The sequence below is a fragment of the Chelmon rostratus genome, chromosome 12, assembly GCF_017976325.1.
Source record: "Chelmon rostratus isolate fCheRos1 chromosome 12, fCheRos1.pri, whole genome shotgun sequence".
Taxonomy (NCBI): Eukaryota; Metazoa; Chordata; class Actinopteri; order Chaetodontiformes; family Chaetodontidae; genus Chelmon; species Chelmon rostratus.
In genome coordinates this window covers 19,502,127-19,516,761 of record NC_055669.1, presented here as the reverse complement: position 1 = coordinate 19,516,761, position 14,635 = coordinate 19,502,127, and the positions used below count along the sequence as shown (strand labels likewise).

Sequence of the window (14,635 nt, the reverse complement as noted above, 5' to 3'; positions counted from 1 at the left end):
ATGTTAGCTTGTGTTTTCGTTCATTTTTTGTTTGCTTGATCCGTGCCCTCCTCCGTGTGGTTGTGCTCCCCTCCCCCTACAGCCCCATCCGCCCCCCCTCAGGAGGTACATCTGGTCAGCCTGAGCTCCACCAGCCTCAAGGTGAGTTGGGTGGCACCGCCCGCCGCTAGCCGACACGGCGCCATTGTGCGCTACACAGTCAGCTACCAGGCCCTGGCCGGAGAGGACACGGAGCGACATGAGGTGACGGGCATCGGCGCAGACGCCACTAGCTATGTGCTGGAGGGCCTGGAGAAGTGGACTGAGTATCAGGTGTGGGTGAGGGCGCACACTGACGTGGGCCCGGGCCCTGAGAGTGCCCCAGTGAGGATGAGAACCAAAGAGGATGGTAGGTTCACATCTCCCCTTGAGCAGAGTGCTCTCAGACTCTTCACATCTGTGATGCTTGGGGCTGCCTGTCACGATTATCCTTCTCTCCCTCCAACTTCTACTGCACATTTCTCTGTGTCCTGTTGATCAATTTTGAGTTAATGAGGCATAGTGCTAGCAGAGGGGGCCAGCTTCTCTTTTCTTTTCTTTCCAGCTTGCTCTCTATAGCTTTAACGCTTTACATCTAAGGCAGGTTAAGGCTCATCACCCCCAGGACCTCGGCTCTGCACCACTTTCCTCTGCTTTCACTGTTTAAATGCCTTCTTGTTTTCTTTCTTCAGTTCTAAGGAATAGAAGTGGAGCAGAACCCCCAACCCCCCCTACCCCGTTCCATCACTCTTGCCTCTTTCTCTCCCTTGTTCCTCGTTTTGTTTGCAGTCTGATAGAGAGCGGTTGCCCCTAAGAGAGAGTCGTCTATAATTAATGTGTTTGAAGTTTGCTCCAACACAGCTAATTTCATACCAGAATTAAGGGCATTACAGACATCTCTGGACCACATGCTGTCCCGTATAGGGTGTTTTGGGGACACAGTAGTAATGGAGGGTCTAAACTGAGTAGACATGACTTTGATTCATGACTAAATCTAGTATCACTTCCTTCTACAGAGCACCCAAGTCTATAAAAAACTCAGGAGTCATTATTTTGATAGTTTTTGGCTCCTCATCTCAAAACACAGTGAACTGAGGAAAATCACCAACTCAGCATATTTTGTGCCCCCCCCCTCACTGTCTGTCTCTCTCTTTCTTTCTCACTCTGGCTCATTCTGCTTTCCCTCCCTTTTTTCCTGCTCTTCAGTGCCAGGAGCACCCCCCAGGAAGCTGGAGGTTGAGGCCATAAACTCCACAGCGATCCGGGTCACCTGGAAGCCGCCCCTGCAGGGGAAGCAGCACGGCCAAATTCGAGGCTACCAAGTCATCTTTTCTCGGCTTGAAAACGGCGAACCGCGAGGCCAGCCTAACATCATGGACGTTGCTTTGCCAGAGGCACAGGTATTCTGGATGATGTCTTACTCTTGTCCAGAGTTTCTCTGCCTGTCACTGGTCTATAGCTGTCTTATGCTCATTTCCCAGTATTTTCATTCTCCACTGCCCCTCTATTCCCTTCCGTTCTCTTGAGTTCACACTTCATTTCCCTCATACCGGGTGACACACGTGGAATCTTCTTTCTGTCGACTGCACTGCCCCCGCCCCTTTTTTTCAGCGCTCTCCACATGTGACATTTGACTCTAAATTGGTACCCTGCTCCCACAGCTTTGGATTAGCTGTCGTAACAAGATCCATTCTAATTCTACAGTAATAGCTATTTAATATTTTATATGTGTTACATCAGGATGGGGCTTAGTGGAATCAATGCACCTCTCTTTGCGGTTTTAGTAGTAATACATATGCACTGCCTTGTTACCATGTTTATAAATTACAGTTTTTTCTCCTGACGCCGCCCTTTACACATTAATGCATGCTCCTCCAAATCGCCCAAAGCTGTGTGACACCGTGAGATGGATGAGAGATTGTAATCCTTAAGAGGGATTCCGAGATTCATGAATATCTTAAAACCAAAAACCCCACTCTCACTTTTTTCCCCCTTTTTCGGAGAAGAGAGACCAGCTTAAGAGCTTTTTTTTCTGATTGTTTGCCGGGAGAAATGTTTGCGCAAACACGCTTTCACTCGTACCCTCGATGGCCTCACACAGAAACATCTCATTTGAACAAATAAGCGCTCCCTGGCCGCAGGAACTCCACATAAAATCTGAACATCTTTGCATGTCTCCCTGAGTAGCATTTGCTGATAAATGCTTCGCGGCAGCATTTAGAGAGACCAACAGGTTGCTGGTTCAGTTCCAAGGCAGTACATACAGCTGTGCCCTTGAGTGCAGCTATTAACCCTCATTTGCTTTGGCAAACACCCCGCTGTCTTAAGTCTTATCATTTCAGAAGAGGAGGCACAAAGTCACCTTGAAATGACGTGTCTGATGTGCTACATGCCAAGTGATGCTAAGTAGAAGCTTGTGGCTCCCAGTTGTGTAACGGGCCTTCACTGATAAATACATAATAAGCCACCCAAGTGGCCCATCACAAGTTGGACTCGATAACAATTTCTAAGCATAAAATTAAGTTAAGATAGAGGTGAGATTAGCTGTTTAAGAGAAGCCCTGGCTGATATCACCTGGCTTAACTCCCAAACACAGTCCTGCAGCTTTGTTTTACAGCAGCAGTTTCTGGCAGCTGCAGCTGACAGTTCAGTGTTATCTGACTGTGTACTTGAGTGCTTGACAGCCAGGACAGCGTCGGTTGGTCTGGAAGAGGAGAAAAACATGGTGGCAGCTTGTCTCCCTGGAAGTGTTTTCCTTATATCGACATGTTTAGCGTGACTTTGTTTTGCGTTGTGAAACCTGAACTGAACATGACCCCACTTGTTGTGCAAACAATACTCCCCGCCATGTCTCATTTGTGCCAGGTCCACACAATAAACACAAAGACACACTGCAATTTGGCGCTCAGCATAGCTCTCATGTTCCAGTTCGGTGTCCAGGGCACCTCTCAAACTCACCGTCCCCTCCCTGGCAGAAACCTGAATTTCACCTCCCTCCTCCCATGTTTTTCCATTTCTCCCTCCTCGCAACTCTCTTCCCTTTCTCTCGTGCCCTCATTTTGAGAAGCCGGTTGAGTAATTACCAGAGGCTTGCGTGCAGGTTGGTTGCCCTTGATTGAGTCATCTCAACAGATTGTTTTCTGTGAGACAGCGCTGAGTAGCCAACCTGCAAGGACCTGCCCAGACGTCATTAAAGACCACACATTCAGCCGGCGCTCCCTTGTCCACGTTCACCCAACTGGTTTTAAAACAAACCCTCCTTTTCTCGCACATCTTTCCGTTCATGCACCCCGACAACAAGTGGAAAAAACAACTCAGATAACATGAGCAGACATGCACACTGCTTAGATCAACCTTGTAGTAGGCGTTCCAGCTGGCTCAGAAGAGTTCGTGACTCATCCAAGACTCATGCAAATCCCTCAAACGCACACCTGTAATTGATGATAAATAAAAGGAAAAAAACAATTTTCCTCTATCTTGGCACATCCTGTAGTGTTTCTCTCAAGAATTTGCCTAATGCATTGTGAAATCAGTTCCATACCCACCCTTTCACCTGCATTAGATGCACAGTAAGCCTGCCAGGAGGAAAAAGAAAAATCCAGATTTTCCAGGGCTCTTGCAACATAGCACAGCCTCACCTTAGATTCAAATCACAAATCTAAGCCAACTGATTGGATTGCAGATTCTGTCAAAATCACTATCACCTCTCCCCTTGTCTTTGTCTGTCTGTTTCTGGCTCCTTCTCTCCTCTTCACCCTCTCTCAGGGTTAGCTGAAACGCTGGGAGGAGAGCTCGGAAAGCCTGCCTGTGCGTGGGCGGGTTAAGCGCCTCTTTTTCTTTTCAAGCAGGAGCCCACACAGCGCCCTCATTTCCCTGCTAAATTTAAACCAGAGGCCATGTTAACTGTGATGTTATCGACCCCTTTCCAACCGTATTTCTATTGGGAAAGTGGCCTGAACCTGAGTGGGCAAGTCCACAGCACGTAGCCTGCTTCATGACTGTGCACTCACAGCAACCTCTAGGCTCATGTTCTCATATGCCCGTCTCTAAACGTTGGCAGAAAATGCTGTGATTGAGTTTGAAGCCATCAGCCACTGTCTGCGCCTCTATACATTTTCTGCACAAGTTTGCCTTCCTACACAAGTTTGCCTTTATTCAGCACTACTTTTCCAGGTTCATTTTCTTTGACCACTCATGCGTTTTTGTGGTGTGTGCGCATTTGTGTGTGGGAGCGAGCGAGGCAATGCTTCACTGCCTCTACGGCCTTCGCTGCCTCAGATTGGAGTTGAATGTGAATCGGGGAAAAAAAGAGAAAAGAAGCACCTCAGCCCGTTTCACTCCATCAATCATGACAGCTCCTTCTCTTCCACATCACTCGTTCCCCCCTCGTTCCCATTTTTATAGCCACACATCTCAGCCCATGTCATCACATTTGCATTCACCCGCCTGCAAATTATACTGCTCCGTTTCCACAAACGACGCTTATCAGCAATGATGTGTTTTCAGCTTGCATTGGCGTTCGAAATATAAATGGGGGATAATTTATAATTCTCCCATGGATTTAAGCAGAAAGCAAAAGCAGTTGCGATAGAAAGGGATTAAGCCCAAGATGAGATAGGAACTCTTGCGAACCTTAATGTGTTCGCCGCTCTGTTGACATACTGAGTGGAGTCGACGGTAAACAAATTAAGCAATTAGGCACGTCACAAACTGTTATTCATGGAGTTAAGTAACAGCTGTTCTTAAATGGTACTATTTAGTGCCCCGCTATGTCAGGGGAGCATGAGGCAGCAGTTCTTAATGCGCCATGTGTGTCGACCAGTCGCTACTGGGACCACGCAGAGGCCGTGCTCATGCTTCAGTTAGCTGGTTGGTGATAAAGACTCATCTTCAGGGAGGAGGGCCGAGAGGTTGGGTCTTTTGTCTTTTTATATGCCAACAGTCAATGGGGGACGACCGGCTCTCCAGCACACAATGAATCAGTAGAGTGTGAGACTGGCTCTCTTTGTTTGTGAAAGTTTGGCGTTGCAAGAAGGGAAAACTGGGCAAGCAGGAAGGCAGGAACTGCTGATGGATTTCATCTTTAAGGCATGTGTCAACTGTATACACCTCATGTTTTTACTCTTAAAGAACTAGTTCAACTGGATTACAAAAACACGTACTCTCATTGTATGTAGATGGTATCTTAAACATATAGACTAGGTGTATGTTTTGAGATAGATATCTGCTTCAAGTTTCTTGAAAATATCTAATTGCAATCTTTCCTTCCAATTATGAGATTAAGATTTATAAAGTGGCCTGAATGACATTAAAGTGAAGGCATTAGTTCATCAAGAAGAGCTCTATTAAACGGATGCAGTTGCTTGTTGTTGCTCGTTGTTTAGGGCCTCTTAGGGTCCTTTTTAAACCTTTTAGCTGCAGAAAAATCAACCTAGCTAATATTTCACTGAAAATTCACTAATTTAGCATTTGGGAAGATATTGCTTTGTTGGTACTAACAGCATTACTCAGTAATTAAAAAAAAACTTTCAAATGTAGCTTTCTATTTGATGATGGCAGCTGCATAATTGGACACTTTTGGTAGTGATGACAAACAGCTGGTAAATCTCATCTGACCATGTTTTGATATTGGACAGATGACCTTTAATCTTGTCCCCTCTGGACTTTTGCTGTTGAGCTAATGTTATCTTCACAGACTGAAAGGATTCATTGCTGTTGAATCTTCCAGTGTTGTGAGAAAAAACAGTGACATTCACTCCATTATATTGTTTTTGGGGCAGAAATCTGGACAAATAAAATCCAAACTATCTGCAAGGATTGATACCAATAGAGGCAAGGGAGAAAATATGATATTGTTTGTAATGTTAGTGAACTGAACCTTTAACCTAGTCCCCTCATGGCTTAGTATCATTGCTTGCCAGTCTCCTCCATCTTGCCCAGAGTTCCCCTTGATGCCTGCCACCACCACCCTCACCCACCTTTCCTCCTCAGCGCCTCTTCCTTCTGTGTTCCCCACTTTGTCCCACATCAGCGTCACCAGTGTCATCTCTCCTGCCCCTTGTCAGCCAGGTCACCCATCAGTGAACTCCTCTGCGGCGACTGAACTGTGGAGCGAGTTGCTGGTAAACACCAGCCGTTGCGTTCTGCATCGATGGGGTTTGATGTCACAGGGCTAGCATAGCAACACTGGTAATAGGATTTCACGCTCGGCACCGACGGAGCCCCGCGGCACGAAATGGGCTTTCACTTCCCCCGGGAATCACTTGGCCAAGCACAGCGAGCAAGAAGAACATTTTGAAAACATATTGAAATATAATGAATAAAAGGCCCTCCTTCCATTTCTGAAAGGGAAGAGGAAATGCTTCAGAGATTCTGCATATTTTATGCTGTATATCCACAGTGAGATAGTTATCATACTGAATAGAGGTGTTCTGTGATTAAGGAAGAGAGAGGTTTTTATTGGATTCGTAGGCAAATGAAAAACAAGGCAGTGCATCATAAACAATAATAAATTTCACAACCATTGCTCACCTTGGCTACACAATTTGTTTTGTGCCACTCAACTTGTCTTCATCTTTTTTCTTTTTTTTTTTTACTGCTTCTCTTCAATCACACTCTGTGTTTTTTTTTTTGTCTACCGCATGACTGTTGACACCTACATTCATCTGTCTTTGAGCGAAAAAAAGACGAGCGCTTTTTTTCCTTGCCTGTTGTGTTGTCTCTGACTCATTTCTCTCCCCACCCTGTGTCCTGTGTCTTCTCTCCCATCAGTGGAATATTGAGGAGTCCACCGAGCATGTGAGTAACCCTCATGTGTGCTGCTGGGTTGTCTTGCAGGGCAGGCTCTTCTACCCTCTGCAATTTGTGGGTGCCGTGTGTGTGTGTGCTTGGCGAGTATGAGTTGTTTGTGTGTGTGTGTGTGTGTGCGCGTGTGTGTTTATTTCTGTGCGTGCCGTGCCTGTAATCCACTCGGTGTGAATCCTCATGAAAGATCATAACCCCATCATAACCACAGCAAGAGATGTGTGCCCTAATGATTCCTGTTTTTTTTATGTTTATGTGCGTGTTGGTGTGCGTGTAAAAGCTACTACAACCACGAAGCATGAGGATTATTTCCACTGATGATTCCATACAAGTCTGATATTTCAACATTTTACCATAAGACAAACTCACAGTAACAGCTGGGCATTCACTCAGATCCGAGGCACTTACTGCAGCGATCATGCAGTGCTTTCCTCCGTCATTGAGCGCGCGGCGCAGTCAAAGACTGTGTCACTGTCCCAGTGTGATGCTGACATTAATCAGGCTCACCTAACCTGCTGTCTCACCTACTGTTCTAGATGACATGTCTATCTGAGGGGAGGAGCCGTATGTTTTATCAGCTCCACACATCTCCAAGATTGCCACCAGCCTTTCATGTTCTTTTCATTTGCCAGGATGGCAGCTCACTGTTCCGTGGCTGTCACACAGCCCTTTGTTATGGCTTATTACCTCGTAGACGTCATTTTGCGCTGGCATATATGCAGAGCCACTTACTGTTCCGATTCAGAAATTCAATAGAAACCTGCCAGAATAACAGACATTGTTTTCAGCCCTCAAACAAAAGCAAAAAGTTGTTTTGAAAAAAAAAAAGATGTTGTTTAACTTTTAAGAAACTGCGTCAAATAATTGATTTTAGCAGTTTTTGGGTACTTGTGACAGACTCTGACAGAAAACAGAGCAAACTGGCCGACGGATGCTGAGTGTTTTCATTCATCAGCTTTTATATCAACACTAGATGTTTTCTCAATCAGATCAATTAGCCAGCGGACATGCACAGATCTCTTGTATTTGATAACAGCCAGTTAAATAGAAATCTATTTGCACATCACACATGGCCAGATTCCTTCAGCTACACCCACATGGCATGAGTCAGGCTTGCCTCCGCTCCATCTCCTCTTAATGTGTTGATCAGCACCTGACAGACACAGAGCTAGACGCTGTCAGATGAAGACATCTGTTCACACATCTTTATTATTTCTTTAGCCGCCATGTTTAGATGATAGCAGTCTGTATGCCAGGTAACTAATGTTGAGTGAGTAACCATAGACAACAGCAAAAACATTAGCATGTTGTTGACCAATTGCGTGCTCACAGAGAGTACACATTTTTAAAGCAAATTTACATAAATCGAACACGTCAAACGTCGTTTTGATCTGAAGCGTACATATTTGTTTGAACAATGCTGCCCATTTTTCCCCTGGAATTATGTACCCGAGTGAGGATAGCGGTGTAGGGAGGTTTGTAGAGAAGAATCCATTTCTATAACTAGTCCACTTGATAATCTCTGTAATGCCCTTTGGTGCTGCTCTAAGCATTTGCTCTGAAGGAAACTTTGAAGCCTCGCTTTTTCTATTTTCTGCTGAGTTTCAAAAGTGTTACCAGACCCGATTTGACCTTGCCAGAATAGGGTAAAAAAAAAGATCAGTGCGGCTGCCACTGCTGAGACTGTTAAAGCTATTTTGTATGATTAAAGTAATGAGACTTCCTCCATAAAGTTAAAATGGTTTTATGATACAGTAATTTAGCATTTTCTCCCCCGTCTCTCTTAAAGGCTAGTATAGAGCGCCAAATGTCCCTTAAAAAGAGGGGCCATAAAAAGCATTGTCAAACAGAGCTGGCTTATATAGACTGTTAAATGTTCTTCTATGGTTAAGAAATTAAAACTTCATTACTTAGAGAAACAGTATTAGGGCAAAGCCGTATAATATTCCAGGAGTATGAGAAGTTTGCGAGGAGTTCCGGCAGGAAGGCTTGTAGGCATCGGTGTATTCGTCCTCTCAGTGGCCCCAGTCAGAAACAGACAACTCCAGCATGTGTGCTAAAGCCACAGGCATTAATTTGTTCTCTTTATCGAGTGTGTGCTCAATATCAGTGTGTGCACATTTCACATGCGTCTGTACGTGCATGCATACTTAAGTGTGTGTTTATAGACACTGTATATACATTGGTGAGTATGTGCATTCATGTACAGTATGCGTGTGTACGCCTGTTTACAAATGGACTTTGTTCAAGCTCAGAGAGTGTTTAATTCCAGCGTGTGTGGGTGTGTTTTTACTCAGACTGATGCAGTCTGGTGAAGTGAGTGCCAGCACTGCAGCAGGTTACCAATAACAGTGTGTTACCTCAGTGGTTTGCTGTTTTTCTGCTGTCTGTTTGTTCCTGATTGTTGAGTTACTGATGTGTTCAACCACCTAAGTGTGTCTGTGTTTTTGTGTAGAGATTGTCAAACATTCCACCCAATTTACATGAGAATCCAGAGCACAAGCGATACCAATAGTCTAACTGTAATATTAAAACATCTGGCTGATGCTTGTTTATCTGAAAGAATTATTGACAGTTTTCAGGACATGTCCCACAGTCAGAAGTGGACCATTTGTGGGCTTTTACAGACTGCAGTGTAGTGATGATCCTAAGCTCCTCTGGGTATCGCCTCATGCTCATCCATGCAGCAGACATGAACACTGACACACTGGTGATGTTCTGGTTCATTTGGTTGGTTTGTTGGTTAATGGGTTGAGCGTGTGCCTTACGACAGGGCGAAGGAGTTTTTCTTGTCTCAAGAAAAGTTCCTGGTCCTGTTTGTGTGCCTTCAAAACTTCTCTCTGTTAAACGCTTCAAAAGTTTCGTTTTATTTTATAGGTAAACTGATCAAGAAACTACCTTTCATGTTATTATGGCTTCTTTTGGTGCTGTGTGTTTTGTGAGGGGATAGGAGCTTGTGTGAGGGGGGTTTGTGTTTTGCCATAGAGGCGGTCTCCCTCAGGCTCTCTGATTTCGTTTAACCTCTGACCTCGTGATTTTTCTCTTTCGCAGGAGGCCATCATTGGTGGACTGCAGTCTGAAACCACCTACTCTGTGACGGTGGCAGCGTACACGACCAAGGGAGACGGAGCCCGTAGCAAAGCTAAAGTCATCACCACGACTGGAGCAGGTCAGAGTCGGTTTTATCAGGGTTGTCATGTAAAACATAGGACACAGCATGTTTTATCTCTCTACAGCCAACACTGTGATGTTACCTTCAATGATTTAAACTCTATGAATTAGGTACAATGATTAGAGGACTGTCCGCATGGCTGGAATGTCATGTTCGTTTTAGTGGGATTACTGCATCTCTGTTATCTTTAGCACCCAGACCAGTTACCAAAACTAGCTGCTATGAGCAATGCATGTAACCTTCATATGCTGTATTTAAGCTGCCTGTTATATTATATTATATGCCTCTTATATAGTGCTAAGCGAAGCTAAATAGCTGTTTTTTCAGTCCTTATATTTAGCAGACAGGTGTGAGAATAGTATGAATTACCTAACCTGAAAGTAAATAAGCAGATTTCCCAAACTTTTTGAGTATCACTTCAAATTCAAGGGTTGTTTAAAATAGTTCCTGCATATTTAGATGAATTGCAGCACAACTTTTCTTTTATTCCTACTTCAATGTTTTTTTAGTGCCAGGCAAGCCCACTATGATGATCAGCACCACCATGGGCAACACAGCTCTGATTCAGTGGCAGCCACCTAAGGAAATGGTGGGTGAGCTGATGGGCTATCAGCTGCAGTACAAGCGCACAGATGAGGAAACCTACACCTCACGCGAGCTGAAAAAGACGGACGACCATTACACTGTCACTGGGTTGCACAAGGGCGCCACCTACGTGTTTCGCCTCAGCGCCCGCAATCGTGCCGGCATTGGCGATGCCTACGTGAAGGAGATCAGTACCCCTGAAGACGTGCCCTCGGGCTTCCCGTTCAATCTGCAAGTCACAGGACTGACCCAGTCCAGCACCCAGCTGACCTGGGAGCCCCCGCTGGTGGCTGAAAGGAACGGCAAGATCATACACTACATGGTTGTGTACAGGGACATCAACAGCCAACAGAACAGCACCAACCGTACAGCCGACACGCACATGACTATCCAGGGCCTCAATCCTGACACCACCTACGACATCCGTGTGCAGGCGTTCACCAGTAAGGGCGGAGGGCCACTCAGCCCCAGCATTCAGAGCAGGACCATGTCGAATGGTAGGATTACTGGTCGGACACATCGCTGACATTTATACATAAACATACCGGAGATGTTTGATTTGAAAACATGAAATCAGGGTTTAAGTCACGCACACATAATCATTGCACGCTCACATCTACACATCTACACACGTCACCTTGCCCACAGCATACATGAGCGCACACACGAACATCACATCACCTGCATATATTCTGAGCAGTCTAGAATTGGCTCTTCTTCTGTCTTTATCATTGCCACGTCTTTCTCATCTACCACTCAGTACAGTACAGCACTGTGTTTATTGATTTATAGAGTGCTAATCTCATTACACGCTACAGTCACATTACCATGCCGCCTCATTCCCCCTCCCATTATACACAAATCTAAAGCGCACCCAGCATGTATCTCATCATGCGTTTTATAATCTTATAAATGTTAGATTTCTTATTTATAACCAGCTGTGAGTGATGCCTATTTTAAGATGCGTGTTGTCAGCCTCACTGCCATGTACGTTTTATAGTTATCGTGGAGATCTCCGCCTCTTGCGTATGCTTTGTATGCAAACAGGGTGTAATGAATGGAACAGGCTTAAGAGATGAAGGTTATTTTTGTGTGTTCTGCAACCAAGCGTGAATGAGATTGTTGATGTTCTTGGAACACCCCTGTGGCATGTGAAGTTTGGTCTTAAGGTATCACCGCAGAATACGTTCACATTGTTTACAGAGGGGGTTACTGGTTGTACTGTAGTGTGAAATTGAATTATGCACATTCCGTTGTGAACAAGATGTCATACTTGAGATATTAATCGAAGGATTTTCCCACCCTAGATTTTCCCACCTTAAACTTTGGCGTCAAAGCTGTCATGAAAACATCTGTGCTCCTCACCTGGGATTTGCCACCAAACTACAAACCCCAAGTGCCTTTCAAGGTGAGTGCCAGGATTTCAGCAATCCTGAAAAAAAATCCCCATCCCTTTGCTCAAGGACAGATACAAAGCTTTTCACCTAGAACACAATTTGCATAGACATATATTTGACATTAATGACCACTTTTAATGGTTTTATAAACAATATTTCAGCCATTAAAATTAAATACATTGCAATACAACAATGATAAATGATAAAGGATTTTTTTTTATTTGAAAGCTGTTACTATCATTGTTATTTCAGCGTGATCTATAACATGTACTGCACATATATTTGTAACGTGATTGTATTGCAGCACTCCACTATTAACACTTTAACCAGGGTGTGATGCAGTGACTTTCCCTATTTGCACAGAAAAATTGGAAAAGCCAGATTCATGCTCATTTGTGAGGTGTAATAATCTGTCAAAATGATATTATATCAATTCACACTCCATGGTAATGGAGCAAAGACAATTTGAAGTGTAAAAAAAACTATTTGGGGCAATTTTGACACTGAAGGCCATGTGATGAGGTGTCAGATGAGATGGGCGCCTCTCTTAAGACCATGCTGCTTTTGTCCATGTGTGTGTTGGAAGGAGTGAAAGGAGAGGGTGTTGCATTTATCTGGAGGATATTATTTTTTGTGTGTATGTTAACTTAAAACCATAACCCCCAAGTTTTCCCTTGTGCGCTCATAGATCTTGTACAACCAGCAAAGCGTGGAAGTGCAGGGAAACCTGAAGAGGAGGCTGATCACGCAGCTGCAGCCAGACACAGACTACTCTTTTGTGCTGACAAGCCGGGGCAACATTGCTGGGGGTCTGCAGCAGCAGGTGTCCATCCGCACTGCCCCTGACCTGATCAAGACCAAGCCCAGCACACATCAGGCTCAGGGTGGCAAGATGACAATCAACCTGCCGAAGGTTCAGACCACCACACGTGTCAGGTCAGTACTGAGACACATGGGACCACATGCACAGGCTAGCTCTGAATCCACGCTTGCTACTATTATGCATGCTAATAAGCAACTAGCTCATGGTGAATATAATTTGTATAATAATCACTGACAGCTAATGAAAAGTACATTCACAATTTGTTTTAGGGAAAATTTAAATGTTTAAACACAACAAAGAACATCAGATTAGATTAAGACTGTGAGTGAATGAAGACATGAAATCAACAAAGGGATTTGTGCTTGACATTTTGGGGCCTTGTTTGTGGCCCCTAAACAGCCACTTACTGTCAAGTAACGTTGTCATTCTGCAGCTAATTCAACTGCAGCTCTGAAAACGAACAACCTCTCTGACAGCAAAAGCAACACAAGTGGCACACTTGTATCCGATCAATACTGAACCTATTCTGAAACTTAAAACTGCAACTCTTAGCCTCAGCCAACTTTACACCAGCGGCTGATGATAATCGAGACTTTTAACATCAGGTTGAGCTGTATTGTCTTTTGACTCAAATTGTTCAGAGCAGAATTGTGCCCGACCCTGACAAGTAATGCCTTTCCTTCAGAAACTCTCTCTCTCTCTCTCTCACACACACACACACAGAGACACATCTGAGTAGGGGGAGTACACAGGGTTGATTGGTAAAAAGATTACAGGGCTGTCAGGGCTGGCCAAGCTCCAGCACAGATTGACAGGCAAAGTGCGCACGTGATTGGGAATGGGAAAGTGGAGGTGTGTGTGAGTGTGTGTCTGTATGTGTGTGTTGGGGATGCGGTTTGGGGGGAGTCTTGTTATACATGTCTTCTCCCAGACTTGACTGACTGTTGAATCACAACAGGCCAAGGCCTGGAGAGAAGGGGAAAGAAGCAGCTGCTTTCACTGTGAGCAGCAGCTGATTTTACAAGCGGTTGAATGCCACAGTGGGGGAAAACTTTGAGCTGACAGAAGAAAGACTGGGGGAGAACATGGAAGAGACAACAAGAGAGAGCTTTCACATAAATAGACGCAGACACAGATGTTTGTACATTGTGTACACACAGTCACATCCCTTGTTCTCCCACATTCATTACCTTACACCTTGGTTTGACCCTAAATGTCTTTCTGATGTCTTTCTTTTCCTTCTATTTTTGGTCTTCATAATGATAGCAGTAAAAGAACACACACGAGTGGTCACATAGCCGGTCCTATTAACCTAAGGATTCCTATGGGGATCTCTATTAGCTGAAGGCTCCTCTCGCTGGGATAGTGTTTGTTCCAGTCTACATGGCAGATGTTCTTACTGATTAGCCATTAATTGGAGAATGCAGCGCCAATCTGCTGGTGTTCGACCTTGGTTGGACCCACTTGTGTACCGCTCGAGTTTTGAATTTGTCCCGGCAAGCCTCACAGTGGAAGTATGTCTTTCTACATGTGTTGACGGTGTCATTACTGTGCTTAGCCCGCTTTGATCTCAGCATGTATATCTGTCAGTCAGTCTGTCTTAACACAGGCTTTATTTTTCTTGGCAGGTGGTACTACATCGTGGTGGTGCCGGTGTCCCAGTCAACGCGGCGGTGGAAGAATCCAGACGAGATGGACCTGGACGAGGTGGGTGCCAGCCGATGGCTGATTGGCTAATGTGCAAGGTCAGGGGTCAACAATAGCATCCCCTGTTCCAACTGGGTAGGAAATCACTGGTTGTAGCTAATTAGCTCTACCCTCCTGGGCGCAGTGAGG

General features: G+C 44.8%; 1 protein-coding gene across 3 annotated transcripts in view; it reads left to right on the top strand.

Annotated features, from left to right (window-relative positions):
- The window catches only part of LOC121614780 (receptor-type tyrosine-protein phosphatase F), a 162,440-nt gene that overhangs the window by 109,694 nt on the left and 38,111 nt on the right, over positions 1-14,635 (top strand). For 2 of the 3 annotated variants that reach the window (XM_041948846.1, XM_041948845.1), the window contains exons 11-18: positions 83-388; positions 1,225-1,418; positions 6,790-6,816; positions 9,874-9,991; positions 10,504-11,076; positions 11,887-11,987; positions 12,665-12,912; positions 14,428-14,506. In XM_041948846.1, the coding sequence (XP_041804780.1) occupies positions 83-388; positions 1,225-1,418; positions 6,790-6,816; positions 9,874-9,991; positions 10,504-11,076; positions 11,887-11,987; positions 12,665-12,912; positions 14,428-14,506 (1,646 nt within the window). The remainder of the gene's footprint in view (positions 1-82; positions 389-1,224; positions 1,419-6,789; positions 6,817-9,873; positions 9,992-10,503; positions 11,077-11,886; positions 11,988-12,664; positions 12,913-14,427; positions 14,507-14,635) is intronic. The other variant, XM_041948847.1, reaches the window with a different exon arrangement.